This window comes from Cyprinus carpio, chromosome B16 (genome assembly GCF_018340385.1).
Source record: "Cyprinus carpio isolate SPL01 chromosome B16, ASM1834038v1, whole genome shotgun sequence".
Taxonomy (NCBI): Eukaryota; Metazoa; Chordata; class Actinopteri; order Cypriniformes; family Cyprinidae; genus Cyprinus; species Cyprinus carpio.
The window spans coordinates 5,746,313-5,761,365 of NC_056612.1; the positions used below are offsets into that span (position 1 = coordinate 5,746,313).

The 15,053-nt window shown below is 36.6% G+C and overlaps 1 protein-coding gene across 1 annotated transcript in view; it reads left to right on the forward strand.

Annotated features, from left to right (window-relative positions):
* The first annotated feature begins 1,813 nt into the window (after window positions 1–1,813).
* Window positions 1,814–15,053, forward strand: part of LOC109111275 (brain-specific angiogenesis inhibitor 1-associated protein 2-like) — a 22,674-nt gene continuing 9,434 nt past the window's right edge. The window contains exons 1-7 of the mRNA XM_042740445.1: window positions 1,814–1,929; window positions 2,722–2,794; window positions 3,043–3,129; window positions 6,666–6,727; window positions 8,384–8,455; window positions 8,641–8,778; window positions 12,069–12,221. Coding sequence (XP_042596379.1) covers window positions 1,879–1,929; window positions 2,722–2,794; window positions 3,043–3,129; window positions 6,666–6,727; window positions 8,384–8,455; window positions 8,641–8,778; window positions 12,069–12,221 — 636 coding nt within the window. The 5' untranslated portion in view covers window positions 1,814–1,878. The remainder of the gene's footprint in view (window positions 1,930–2,721; window positions 2,795–3,042; window positions 3,130–6,665; window positions 6,728–8,383; window positions 8,456–8,640; window positions 8,779–12,068; window positions 12,222–15,053) is intronic.

A 15,053-nucleotide genomic window follows, 5' to 3' on the forward strand; every position in this document is an offset into this window, starting at 1 on the left:
TCACAGAAAAACAAGGGAAGAGAAGATGCTCAGTGGAGTATCACATGATGAGAATGTTATTTTTCAGGGGGTCTCACTCAATCACTTCATTTAGGTCAAATTCTTCCTCCTAATCTTCCTCTAATAACACACATGAGAGCGCTGACCTGCTGTAAACACTGGCCTTCAGAGCCGAAGCTTTATGTGATGGGTAATCCTGACTGGAATCTGTGATTGGAGATCTTTCCAGAAGGAAGCCGTGTGAGCGCAGTGTTTGTTCAGCGGCTTGACTCTTGCGCTCGGGAAGAACCGCTCTCCTCCAGGCACTGGGACATGTCAGACTCAATTTCATGAACTTTAGACATTTAATAACAGTGTATTAGTTAGGATTTGTTTGGATTGACTAATATGAAATCTCTTATGGGTGGTTAACAAAGGTGGTGCTTATTTTGAAAAACGAAAAAAAATCACAAGTTAAAAACTCCATGAAACGTTTTGTCAAACAGCCATCTAACATAACTGGTTTCATTTAGGTAGAAACATTTGCATGACTGAATCATTAGATGTTGTATTGTGGGTCATTTTTCTGTTACAACAGATATTGGATTTGGTAGCAGAATGACGTTTATTAATAACATTGTGCTGTATTGAAAATGTGTGCTCTTTAATGTCTAGTAACTGTTTTATAAAAATGCTGTACTAAAAGTTGGAAACAGTACTTTCTATTTATCTGCATACAGTACACTCATATACTGTATAGCAAATCTCAACAACTTGATTGTTTATATCGTTAAATGTAAAATGTTTATTTTAAAGAAAAAAACTACAGTATATTATCATCCAGCTCTAATCTACTTAATGTGACTTTAAGATATCATAACATTCACATTATCATTTTCTGAAAAGCTTATCTAAAACAATGTGTATTGTGTGCTAAATCAATAAAAAATGGAATTAAAATTGATTTGACTTGATATAAGCAATGCTGCATGTCTAATTTTTTTGTTTAAAATGATTTAAGATTCTACCTGTCCAACAAAACAAGTCAAATTCCTGCAGAAAAATAATAATAATAATAATGAATTCCTTCCTAATTCCTCAGGAGAGCATGGTTGATGGTTTGGTTATCTGATATCTGAAGCTGTCATGAGTTTTTCCATGGTTTGGACTAAAGAAAAATACTGATATTTTAGACCATTCTTCTGTGACACAGTGACACTGGCTTCCTGTTTTTGAATGCCAATATCCTTGTGCTCATGCATACAAAAATTACTTGTTAAAACAATTGGGACAAACTGGGCCGCCGGCTACGAGTCAGGCCTAATCACACAATCACACAACGCCTGACCTCTCTAATGCTCTTGTGCTTGAACAGAAGCAAATCCCTTCAGCAGTGTTATAACATCTAGAGGAAAGCATTCCTGAGGCCAGTGGGGCTGTTATCACCACTTCAGTTCGCTTCAGTGTTTAAGAATAAGAGCAGGTGAACACATCACTATAAACTCTGATGTGATCCAAACATTCTAGATACAATTTCATAAAGAGATAGTTCACCCACAAAATGAGAATTCTGTCATCATTCTTCCAAATCAACACGTATGAGCTTCGTTCTTCTGTTGAGCACCAAAAAGGTATTTTGTAGAACGTTGGAAACCAAACAGTTGATTGATTTCCATAGTATGGGGAAAAAAACACTATGGAAGTCAATGGCTGTTGTGAACTGGTTGGTTCGCAGCACTCTTCTTTAAGGCAGATCTCTAGAAAACTAGTTGGTCACTGCATGAGCCAGATCCATCCTCTACGTCTCATGTTCTCGCTCTCTTTCTCTCCGTGTAGCCGCGTGTGCTGTGACTTCCTGAAGTCTAGAAGTGAGGAGAACTATCTGGAGAGAGAAGCACAATGTCACGGTCAGACGAGGTCAACAAAATGACAGAAAATGTCTACAAGGTATGTGTTCAATGAAAGGGGACAATAAATAGACAATCCAAGATGATAAAATGAGACATCTTTTAAAAAATATAGTTTCAAACATATGCGCCATGGTCTTAGAAATGGAATCTTTTCTTCATATTTGTTTTATACATATTTTGTGCAAAAAATTTATATATCAACAAAAATAATTTACATAATGAAAAAATGTAATAACCTCTTTATGAATCCTCTATATGATATTATTTCCTGTTTTATGTGTTTTCTGCCACATAACAACTTTAATCACATAAGCACTTTAGCTTAACAACAGAATTATAGTTAAAACACAAAACAATTATTTGGCATGCAATGAAAAAAAAAAAATTTGTTTGTTTTTGTTTTGTTTTTTGGTCACTGTGTGTTTGTCTATTTGTAGAGAGAGAATAATTTTATATAATTGTTAAAAATATAATTTTTAATGCTTGTCTACTTATTTTTTATTTGTTTTAATAAATTTTTAATTTTAAATGCCACAAAAGAATTAATTAATTGTAAAGGTATATTTCAGTCATTGTGAATTGTATTTTTAACTGTATTTTGAATAGTAATAATAACAAAAAGTGCATCATGACACGTACAAAGTCCATTTTCCATTATTCCACCTCATGTATCTCTCTGTCTTGTTATTACAGCCTAAAAAGGCTATGAGGGGGTATTTTTTGTTTCTTTTTTCATTTTCTTTGTTTTATATGTTTCTGTTTTTTTATTTTATTTTTTGATTGTATTGTGTTATGTTATGTTGTAATGTGTTGTGTTTTGTGTTTTTTGTTTATTCTGGACCAGTTCAACCCCAGTCTGAAGAATTTTGTCACCATGGGCAAACACTATGAAAAGGCCCTGACAGGTCAGACGTCATTATATAATAATGTAATAGTTCATTTTCTTTGTGATGGGCAAAAGTCCACTGGATATTAGTGTGAACTTGGGTGTATGTTCATCAGCATTTCACCTGCCAAACAATCATGGATTCTGTAGCACACAGACTGCTGTAACATATCCATGCGCTCTCTCTCTCTCTCTTTATATTTCTGTGTATTTTGAATTACATATTTGTATATATATGTCTTTCTCTCTCTTGTTCTATCTCTCCAGGCGTCACAGTAGCAGCAAAGGGTTATTTTGATGCTCTGGTCAAACTAGGAGAGCTGGCCAGTGACAGCCAGGGCTCGAAAGAACTGGGTAAGACACTTCAAACCCAAACACAGTGAAAATACCAGAAATATTTGAGTAAATAAATGTCCTCAAAGTTAAATAAGCTCTTAAACTAATTGTATGGTCTGGTTCACAATCTAAGTATTGCACCAAAGTTAAATCATTGCAAGTACAGTATACTTACAGCAAATTTGCAATTAAAGGAATGATGTTGTCATGTAATTCCACTTGATTATTTCAAAAAACAAGATATGTGCAGATGGTTTTAAGGACAGAAACAAGCTGCTATTAGACATGGCAACATGTTAATTATGTTATTATATATATATATATATTATATATATATATATATATATATTATATATATATATATATATATATATGTATATATATATATATATATATACATACATACATACACACACACTACCATTCAAAAGTTTGGGATCAGTAAGATTTTTAAGATATTTTACCGAAGTTTTTTGTGCTCATCTAGACTGTATTTATTTGATCAAAAATACAGAAAAAACCCTGTTATTTTGTGAAATATTATTGCAATTTAAAATAACAGTTTCTAATTTAATAAACTTTAAAATATAATTTATTCCTGTGATCAAAGCTGAATTTTCAGCATCATTACGCCAGTCTTCAGTGTCGTGATCTTCAGAAATCATTCTAATATGCTGATTTATTATCAATGTTGGAAACAGTTTTGCTGCTTCATGTTTTTTGGAACCTGTGATACTTTTTTTCAGGATTATTTTATGAATATTTAAAAAAACAGCATTTATTCAATCAAGATGGAAATCTTGTGCTACAATATACACGACTGTTCATTTGGAGTCTTTTTTAGAAAGTAATGAATACATTTATTTATTTTTTTTGTGTTAATTGGTTATTTGGTTAAGGTAAAGGATGTGTTATATTGTTCGAAAATATTTTAATTTTAAATAAATGCTGTTCTTTAATTTTTTATTCATAAACGAATCCAGAAAAAAGTATCACAAAAAAAACATGAAGCAACTGTTTCCAGCACTGATAATAAATCAGCATATTATAAAGATTTCTGAAGAATCATGTGGGCAGGCCCCTGAGGGGAAGGGTTCTGCCAACACTGCCACCTACGGGGCTTCAGGGTGCAGCGGTCTCCGGCGAGCGCTTCTCTCAGTTTCCACCCAGAAACGTAGCGCTCATGGGAGCCTCACTACCTCTTCGGAGGTCTCTAGAGCAGCTAAGCTAGCCGAGCTAGCCGCTCTGATTACACTAGAGGTCAGTCTCAAGAGACTGATTCCCTCAGTAGACCATTTGGCAGCGTGGAAACTTCTGCCGAATGTGTCTCAATGGGTCCTGCACCCTGTAGAGAGAGGCTACAGAATCCAGTCCGTTTCAACAGGGTCATTCCCACACTGAAAGAAGGATGGAGGGTTGCGTCATTTTATATCTGCGTCAATTGAACCTTTCAGTCATGCGACTGAAGTTCAGGATGTCCACAATCAAGCACGTCGTGTCTCAGATCAGGTCCAAGGACTGGTTTGTCACGATAGATCTAAAAGACCCATACTTTCACATCTCCATCTTTCCCCAACACAGGAAGTTAGGAATATAGGGGTTTTCCCTTCGGCCTTGCACTCTCACCCTACACTTTCACAAAGTGTGTGAAAGGCTGATCTGCGACTCCAGGGCATACTCAACTACATCAGCGATCGGTTGATTTTGGCTCAATCAGAGTAGATGATGGTTCGGCATCAAGATGTCATTCTCACTCACATAAAAGAGCTGTGGTGAAGACTAAATGCCAAGAAAAGTGTGCTTTCTCCAGTACAGAGGACCACTTATCTGCGCGTGGTGTGGGATTCGACCATGATGCAGGCACAACTGTCTCCTGCTTGGATCAAGTCGATCCTCACTGCAGAGTAAGAGAAGTCTGGTCACTCACTGTCAAGCAGTTTCAAAAACTGCAAAAGCAACCCAGGAGTTTTTGAAGGTAAAAAGTGGAATATTCTCAATGGCCAAGTCAGTCTCCTGATCTGAACCTGATTGAGCAGCATTTCACTCGCTGAAGACAAAACTAAAGACAGAAAGAGCCACAGACAAACAACAACTGAAGTCAGCTGCAGTAAAGACCTGACAAAGCATCACAAAGAAGAAGCCCAGTCTCTGCTGATTGAGGCAGTCAATGCCTTAATATCAGAACATTTTATTTATGATTATATTGATTCGTCCCATTACATTTGAGCTCCTGAAAATTTTTTATGTTGTATTTTTGTTCAACCCCTTGAGTTAATGTTTAAAGTCTCCACTTGAATTTCATCTTTATTGTTTCATTTTTATTCTATTCTGGTGGCATACAGAGCCAACAATATGACAATTGTGTCAGTGTCCAAATATATATGGAACTAACTGTATATAGAGAGAGAGAGAGGGAGAGAGAGAGAGAGATTGGTTTTAAATCACAACTATCAGTTCCCATGATTTAGATCCGGTTTTTGTTTTTAGAGTTTCCATTTTCGTTTTAGTTTTAGTTAAAGTTTTAGTAATATTGTTGTGTGTTTTTGTCATTTTTATTTAGGTTTACGTATGTAGTTTTTGTGGTTTTATTTTAGTTTATTAGTTATTTTTATTTTAGTTTTAGTTTATTAAGTAGGCTACATCATAGTTAAACTAAATGAAAAATGTCTTTCGTTATATAGTTAACTAGCCAACAGATTAATATTTATTTCAGCTAGTAGCCAAAGTGACATTTCTCATTTTTGTTTAGTTCGCTTAGCTTATATAATTTTTTTTTTTTTTATGGTTTTAATTTTAATTTTAGTTTTAGTTAACTAGGGCTATTCAAATTTGTTTCTGAAGCGACATTTCCGGCAGAGTAAAGTTAATGGTGAGAACTGATTGTGAAGATGTAAGTAAATATAACTACATTGTTCAAGTTCATAGTACATCAGTGTTTACAGGAAATAAAAGCATGAAAACAAGTGACTACAGCAGGAGAGAATGAAGAGGCAAAGCCTGTGCGATAAAATGGAGATGAAGAAAGTAAGAGAAAGCGAGAGAGGGGCAAAAGAGAGAGAGGTCTTTGTTGAAAGATTAACAACACCACATGATCTCATTGTGCTGCTGAAAACAGCGGGGGTGGACGAGAGGGAGGGAGGACGGAGAGATGCCAAGCCGCACACACACTGTTGCTCAGTAGGGGATAAAGAAGGCCAACGTCCACGGCTCGGCCCACTGGAACTGACAACAAAACACGCCACAAATTCACCCTCAGTGAAACGCAAGAATGGACAGACAATGTCCATGCATATCACATCCTCTGAAGGAAGAAATTGCTCTTTTCAATTTTGTCTAGACAAATAATTGCACATACTGTACATCACAGTCTGCAGTTTATGCAAGTTCATGAACATGCATTTCAAAAAATTAATTAATGTGACCCTATCGGGACCTTTATGTGATTGAGATGTCATTATGAAAGTATGTTTGATAACACATCTATGAATCGTGATGCTCTCATGGTTTGTGTGGAATGTCTTTGACACGTCTTCTCATAATTCATATTGATTCAGGTGATACGCTGTTCCAGATGGCAGAGGTTCATCGGCAGATCCAGGTCCAACTCGAGGATGTGGTAAATCTGATAAAAATCTGAGTAAATCTGTATAAAATCTGAGTAAATCTGATAAAAAAAAAATAAAAAAAAACCTGTAACTGTTACACATATATTCAATGTTTTCTTCTGTAAAATTACTTTACACCAAATAAAAAAGATGGCTCACTGCCATAATATTACATGGTCCATGTTTACATTACAAGGCGTTCTCTTTTGTATTGATGGGAATGATATTGAAACACCTGTATAGGTGTTCAACTACATCTGATTGTTTTGAAAGTAAAGAAGTCTCTTCTGCTCATCAAGCCTGCATTTATTTGATCAAAAATACAGAAAAAACAGTAATATTGTGAAATATTATTACAACTTAAAATAATAGGTTTTCTATTTGAATATACTTAAAAAAAAAATTTTATTCCTGTGATGCAAAGCTGAATTTTCAGCATCATTACTCCAGCCTTCAGTGTCACATGTAACATCCAGTCTATCACATGATCATTTAGAAATCATTCTAATATTCTGATTTATTATGAGTGTTGGAAACAGTTCTGCTGTCTAATATATTTGATGAATAAAAGGTTAAAAAGAACTGCATTTATTCAAAAAAAAAAAAAAATTCTAATAATATATATTCTAATAATATATTTTCTTTACTATCACTTTTTATCAATTTAACAAATCCTTGCTGAATAAAAGTATTGATTTTATTTAAAAAAAAGAAAGAAAAAAAATGACTGACCCCAAATTACTGACCAGTAGTGTATATTGTTATTACAAAATATTTATATTTTAAAAACATAGCTTTTTTTTTTTTTTTTTTTTTACTTTTTATTCATCAAAGTATCCTAAAAAAGTATCACATGTTCTGAAAAAAAATATTAAGCAGCAGAACTGTTTCCAACTTTGAGAATGAATCATCATATTAGAATGATTTCTAAAGGATCATGTGATAATGATCCTAAAAATTCAGCTTTGCATCACAGAAATAAATGATAATTTAAAGTATAATAAATTTAAAAACAATTATTTTAAATTGTAATAATATATGCAGACATGATAAATGCAGACATGATGAGCAGAAGAAACTTCTTTCAAAAACATTAAAAATAGTAATGTTTCCAAACCTTTTGGTCTGTACTGATATATATATATATATATATATAGAGAGAGAGAGAGAGAGAGGAGAGAGAGAGATAGAGAGAGAGAGAGAGAGAGAGAGAGTATATTTTGACATGGTATTACTATAGAAGCGTAGCAAATCACTATATTATTCAGTTTTGAGCTTAAGTTCACTGTAACTGTTTTGAAAAGTGTAAAATGTGCAAATTGGCCTGTATGTACATATAATATTGGTATTTTCTGTGTCTGAGCGAGAAAATAATTCATGTCATTTGAAAGATGTTTTCGTTGAGTGTAGATGCTGTTGAGCTTCACTGTATGAAGAGTTTTGAAAAAGTTAACTATAGGGAGAAAAACTTTAATGTGTAGTATTTTATGTAATAATTCCTGTAGCAGGTGCTGCAAAGAAGTCATAATCTGAGACAAAACACCACAAGCAATGCTAGTCGTGCACAACAAATCAAGAAATAAGAGGAAATGTTAAAGTTCCAGTAGAAATGTGCTGTAGATATCTTTGCATACTCACTGTGTTTGCTGTGTTCTCTGTCTCTGCAGCTGAAGCTGTTTCATTCAGAGCTGCTGTCTCAACTCGAGCAGAAGCTGGAGCTAGACATCAAATATCTGACCGTGAGTGGACATTACTGCCTAACTAAACAACCTACTGAATTTACTAAATAGTGGAGCTCAAATAAGTAAACCCAGAGTTTGTCTTGTAAACACTTTGAGTAAATGAATCAGAAAAGATTCATATGGGAATGAACTCTCTGAAACTTATCAGAAACGTGATATACTGTATGAAAACCTTTGTCCAGGGAACGCTGAAGAAGTACCAGAGTGAGCGGAAGTCAAAGGTGGAGTCCATTGAGCGCTGCCAGTCACAGCTGAAGAAGCTGCGGAGGAAGAGCCAAGCTAGTCGCCATCCCAACAAATATGGAGACAGAGAGATGCAGGTGCAAACTTCTAAACATGATCACACTTTGCTGTCACACACAGTCTACGGTCACATAGTTTTTTATCCAGTCAAAGCTCTTTTAGTGTAATTGTACAAGCGTCCAGCTTCAGCTCGTGTCAGATCTTGAGTGATTTTTCACAAGTAAAGGTCAGAAGTCTACGGGGGGGGGGGGGGGGGGGGGGGGGGGGGGGGGGGGGGGGGGGGGGTGGGGGGGGGGGGGGGGGGGGGGGGGGGGGGGGGGGGGGGGGGGGGGGGGGGGGGGGGGGGGGGTGGGGGGGGGGGGGGGGGGGGGGGGGGGGGGGGGGGGGGGGGGGGGGGGGGGGGGGGGGGGGGGGGTGGGGGGGGGGGGGGGGGGGGGGGGGGGGGGGGGGGGGGGGGGGGGGGTGTGGGGGGGGGGGGGGGGGGGGGGGGGGGGGGGGGGGGGGGGGGGGGGGGGGGGGGGGGGGGGGTGGGGGGGGGGGGGGGGGGGGGGGGGGGGGGGGGGGGGGGGGGGGGGGGGGGGGGGGGGGGGGGGGGGGGGGGGGGGGGGGGGGGGGGGGGGGGGGGGGGGGGGGGGGGGGGGGGGGGGGGGGGGGGGGGGGGGGGGGGGGGGGGGGGGGGGGGGGGGTGTGGGGGGGGGGGGGGGGGGGGGGGGGGGGGGGGGGGGTGGGGGGGGGGGGGGGGGGGGGGGGGGGGGGGGGATAACTGCAGTAATATCTCCAGATGAACTCTTACTGGACTGAAGCAGCTCAGCTTTACTTGATTCTCCATCAATCATGTTTTAGAGTCTCAAATCTGATCATCAGGATCTTTTGAGGAGCGTTTGTTTCCAGAAGCTTTCCTTTCACTGTTCCTCAGCGGAGGAATGATCTTCTCAAGCCTCCAGAACATCTCACATCTTCTGAGGAGCGTTTGTTTCTTCATCTCTCAATCACTGCATTATATGTTTGGATCATTTACATCTCATCTCACTGAGACAGATTACTAGAGATATAGAGTGACGACTCATATTTAGATCATTTCATGTAAGTATCTGCTACTGTTATAAAGATCTAATTGATCTACAAGCTATTGAACATATTAATATCAGTATCATCTGAACCAAACTGCATATTTGCAGATTGAGCCTGATGTATTTAAATATGATACAAACCCCAAAACACATGATTTTTTTTATTTATTTTGTCTATATGTTCAATAAATCATTTAATTAAAAAAAAAAAACTATTATATCATGTCAGACTTTAGAGGGTTAAAACTGAAGTTTAAAAGACATACACCAAATGTTCTTAAAAATGCAATCCTTGTATTCTGTGAACTTTTATACCATCTTCAACAAAAGATTTGATTAAATGACTACATTAAATGAAAAGTAATAATACTTTTTCTTTACACCTTGAATACAAGCATGCACATTAAAAATAAATGTTATATAAATAGTGGTATTTTAATAATGGTATACAATAAACAGCCTGATTTAATTTTCCACGTCATTAAAAGTTTTAAAAATATAGTATTTTCTGGAGTCATGAAACTGTGTACAGGAGTCTGATATCAATTACTGTTTTATGGGGTTTTTGTCACATGACAGCAAAATAGCTTCCCTGGCATTTGATTTGGCATCAAAAATATATATTTTTTTTAAATTGTAAAACATTTTATAATGTGACTCTATAACCTAGACTCTAGAGTTAACTGCATCCTGATTTGGTCTGGTCACAATCACCTTCAGGTGAAGCGCTGCAGTAAATGAACAGTAAGTCACTTTGGATTAAAGCGCCTGCTGAAGAACTGAGTAATTGTGTTGCTTGCCAGTTACTTGACTGCTGTGTTCATTACTGTAGATTGTCATGTGCTGCCAGTCATTTGTAGTTTGTATGACTCATAATGGCTGATTGAGTGGAGTGTCTGTGCAACCCTAAAGCTGATTTGAGAGCGGAAGACTTTTCCTCCATGTGTGAACAAGTGTTTGTTTATTTGAGCCCGTGTTTGTTCAGGAGCGAGTCTATCTCTGTTTATGTAGGCCTGAGCTGTGCTATCACGAGCATTAGTCTAAACATGTTTCAGGTCAGAAAGAGAAAGAACGAGTCCTTTAGTTTGAGATTAAGCAGATATCCGGGAACCGCTGATTTGGGCCCAGAATAAAGTCACAGTGATTTAGTGAAAAAACAACAAAATGAGAGAAGGGAAAATCATGAAGTAAAACAGGATCGCAGTCTGAAAGATGTTTAAAAAGGAAATGACAGAGATATTCAATGAAAAGGCCAGTTAAATGAACATTTGGAACAACATAATGGCCATTTTTGGGTGACCTGTTACTTTAAGGCAGGGTTCATGAGTTTGATTAACTATATTGAATGTAACATCAACATCAACACAAATGAATGGGGCTGCACTGTAATCACAATATAGCTTAGTCTAATTATCAAGTCAAAGCCTGCGATTTCATTAAATGCGCATTAAATGCAAATGAAGCGCAGCACTGTGTTAATTTATACACGAGCAGCTCATGATTCAGTGTTTTTAGCTTCTTGGTTCACTGTGAATGCACTGAACTATATTTATGCATGTGCTGTGAGTTTAATGCACATTTGAAAATGCAGTGTGCACTTGGTTTGCTTTATTTACATATTTGCATATAATTTCTAGCATTTAGAACGAATTTTAAAGCATTTCAGTAGTGTTTTGCCAAAATAAAAGCTCAAGGATTTAAATTATGAAAAGGATGTGCATTTGAACATTCTGGAAGTATTTTTTATTTTTTTTTTACATATATCAGTATTGTAACTTGTATATAATAATGATAAAACTCATTATTATAAATTATTTACTATTGCAGCTTAAAACTATAATATTGGTCTTTTCGTTTTTAGAATTAGTTAAAACATAACAACAACTATAATAATAATAACGATGATGATGATGATGATGATTATGGTAATAATAATAATTATTATTAATATTATTATTATTATTTAATTTGATTATGCTCCTAAAACACCAGTGTGAATGTAATGTAGACTGACACACAACAGAAAAAGAGGTTTGAATCTACTTTAAAGTCCAGCTGCAACGTCTAAATAAAACACTTACTAAAAATAATAATATTAATAAAAATATTATATTTGATCTGTTTGCTTGCATGTCATGAGATCAACTTTAGACAACTTTGAACTAACAAACTTAAAATCTCAGGGGGTACTTCAAGTAAATATGTAATGCTTAATGGTTTTGGCTGACAAAAAGTTTGGGAGCCCCTTCTTAAAAGAGTCACATGCTGATTTGATGTAAACTCTCTCACTGTAACAGTATGTGGAGCTGATGAGTCGCCGGCAGGGTGAGTTGGACTCGCTGGTTGCCGTTGGTTACCGCTCCGCTCTGACAGAAGAAAGACGGCGCTATTGCTTTCTGGTGGACCGTCAGTGTTCAGTCACCAAGATCCTCACCAACTACCACTGCAAGGTAACCCCACAGATATCAGCTTCAGCCAGCTAACTCATGCTGTGAAGGACTAGCAGACACAACAGCCTCACTGGACAATCTGCCTCTACCTTCATTCTAGCTAAACTTAGAAAAAAACAAACACTCCTTATGTATGTAAACGTGCTCGGTGGCGCACCTGGTACAGCATGTAAAGCACTCGGGGACAAGTCCCGTGAAACACAAGTCACTATAAAATAGCTCAAATACTTGTAGAAGCTTGTGAAAAATGAGACATAAACATATACTGTGCATTTGTGGTCTGCTTCCATTATGTATTTGTGATATGTCCCATATAATTATTCACTTTAATTCATTAAAAATCAAAAATCAAAAAAGGCTTGTTTCCACAATTTAAAATTTCCCCTTTACACTTCTAATTCTCATTAGCAGTGTTTACTGGAATGTGTCTACAGCAGGAAAGTACAATATATGCAATGTGGCAAAATGACAGAAATTGCTTTGCAATATTATCACTCAGTCTTCCAGTTAACTCCCCGTTCTAGGTTCCTGAATTCTTTTTTTTTTTTTTCTTAATCAACACTGGATTATGGGCAAGTTTAATGTAAAAAAAAATAATTAAAAAAAAGTTACATTTTAAACAAAAAAGCTGAGGTGATCATATTCAGAACAATGCTCAAAACACAGATGGAGTAGATTGAGTCCATCAATACCCCAAAAGCTTCAGAGTCCACTTTCTGAATCGCCATTTCATTTGGAAACGTTATGCAGTTTATATGCTATTTAATTCTTGATTATCACATAATTTTACATATGCATCTGTTTATGTGATGGCTTATTTTGGCTTCTTCTTTCCTATGTTTTGATCCAGAGATTCTGTATAACACTGATAACATGGAAAGTGCACTTTCTTCAAACATTTCAGCATTTTTTTAATTGTCTTAGTGCAATTCACACAATCAAAATGTATCCTTTTCACTACACAAAATAAACATTTCATCTATACAAATGTTTCATTCATAGTAACTGCCTTTCATAAAGCTCTTACTATCAAACTTTTCATTGGCATGTCTTCTCATTCAGTTTAATACATTTGTCTATTATTTAATCTAACTTAATGGTTAATCAGAGAATCATTTGGTGCATCCAGTGGCGGCGCTAGGGCAGGGCTTGATAGGGCTATAGCCACTAGAAAGCAAGCCTGCAACCATTAACAGCTGAAGATGAGTATTGGCTAATGTCTGGTAGTGCTTGGGGTATGGGAGTAGATGCGTTTTTTTTTAATGTGTGTGTTTTTTGGAGAGGCTTCACTATGCTGAATAAACAGCTTTTTAGAGGAAACAGGTCATCATTTAATGAACTGACAGCCTATCTGCTAATCTTCAACATGTTTTACACTAAACAATACTTTTGGATTTAACTATTTTTAGAGTTTACACTGAAAAAAATGGCATTTTATAAGAGAAGTCACATTACAGCCTTGACGTCACTGAATTTCAGTCAGAGTTGTGCGACACTCAATTGTTGTTCACGGATACCATAGGAATGAATGAGAAGTGCTGTAAGATGAATCTCACCTCTCGCAAAAAGTCAATTGGTTATTAAGGGGACACGTGATCCAAGTTAGCCCCTCCGCTACGCTACTGTGTGGAAATAGTTATGGTAAATAGTTAAATAGTGTGGAAATAATGTAGGCACTTTATCTGTTGTAAAAAATGGTTCGAATTTACCACGTTTTCCTGCCACTTGACATTGAGAGTGACTGACACTTGATGGTCAGAAAAAAATGACTAAATAGATAGTGTAAAAAAAATTAAAATAAAATAAAACAATGAAAAAAGAAAAAATCCCTACTTTCTCTCTTTTCTATGTGCGTTCATATTGTATTAATTTGTAAATGTCATATTTGGAATTTTGCTTTAGAAGTTATATTACTAATAACAGGGGCATATGAGAAGGTTAATACTACAGAAAAAAAAAAAATCTTTTTTGAAGCTGCTGTATAAAGTTCATAACTTTAACTCAATTTAATTAGTTTTTTAGCACCCCTTCTGAACTGTTAAAGGGTTAGTTCACCCAAAAATGAAAATTAGACTGTGTTTTACTCACCCCCGAGGCATCCTAGGTGTATATGACTTTCTTCTTTCAGACGAATCCATTCGGAGTTATATTAAAAATGGTCTTTGATCTTTCAAGCTCTATCATTGTAGTCAGCGGGTGTTGCAGAGCTTCAGTCCAAAAGAAGTGAAATAAAAAGCGCCCTTCCATAAAAAAAAGTGTCTCATATTGCTCCGGGGGGTGAACAACGGCCTCCTTGTAGCGATATATCCATATTCAAAATGTAATAATCACTTTAATCTAGCTTGCACTCACTGATGTACATGTACTCATTAGCACCCCCAACAAAAAAATCCTGGAGCTGCCACTGGCTGCATCTATAGATATCTATAGATGTAGATTCAATAGATACAGTTTCTAAAGAACTTGTTTGTAATTTAGGGATAACCATATGTAATGAATTATTTTTATACACTATAAGTGATTTATCTAAGATGATAACCACTATTGTGTGTGCGCGTGTGTGTACCTGGTATTGATCAGGCAGGCAGATGACATCAAATACAGCATTTTAGATTGCATTATGCCATGTGATACTGTATAATATACTGTACTGTATCTTGATCAAATTTAATCTAAATTAAAAGATCACAATGTTGTGTTTTAGTGATTAAATCAAATGTTCTCAATATATATATTACAATAAAATTATGTTTTGAAACAGTGATTGTGTGGAAGAAAATATGTGTAATTGTATTGAAAGCAGATTTTGAAAGAATGACTAGCGATGTTAAA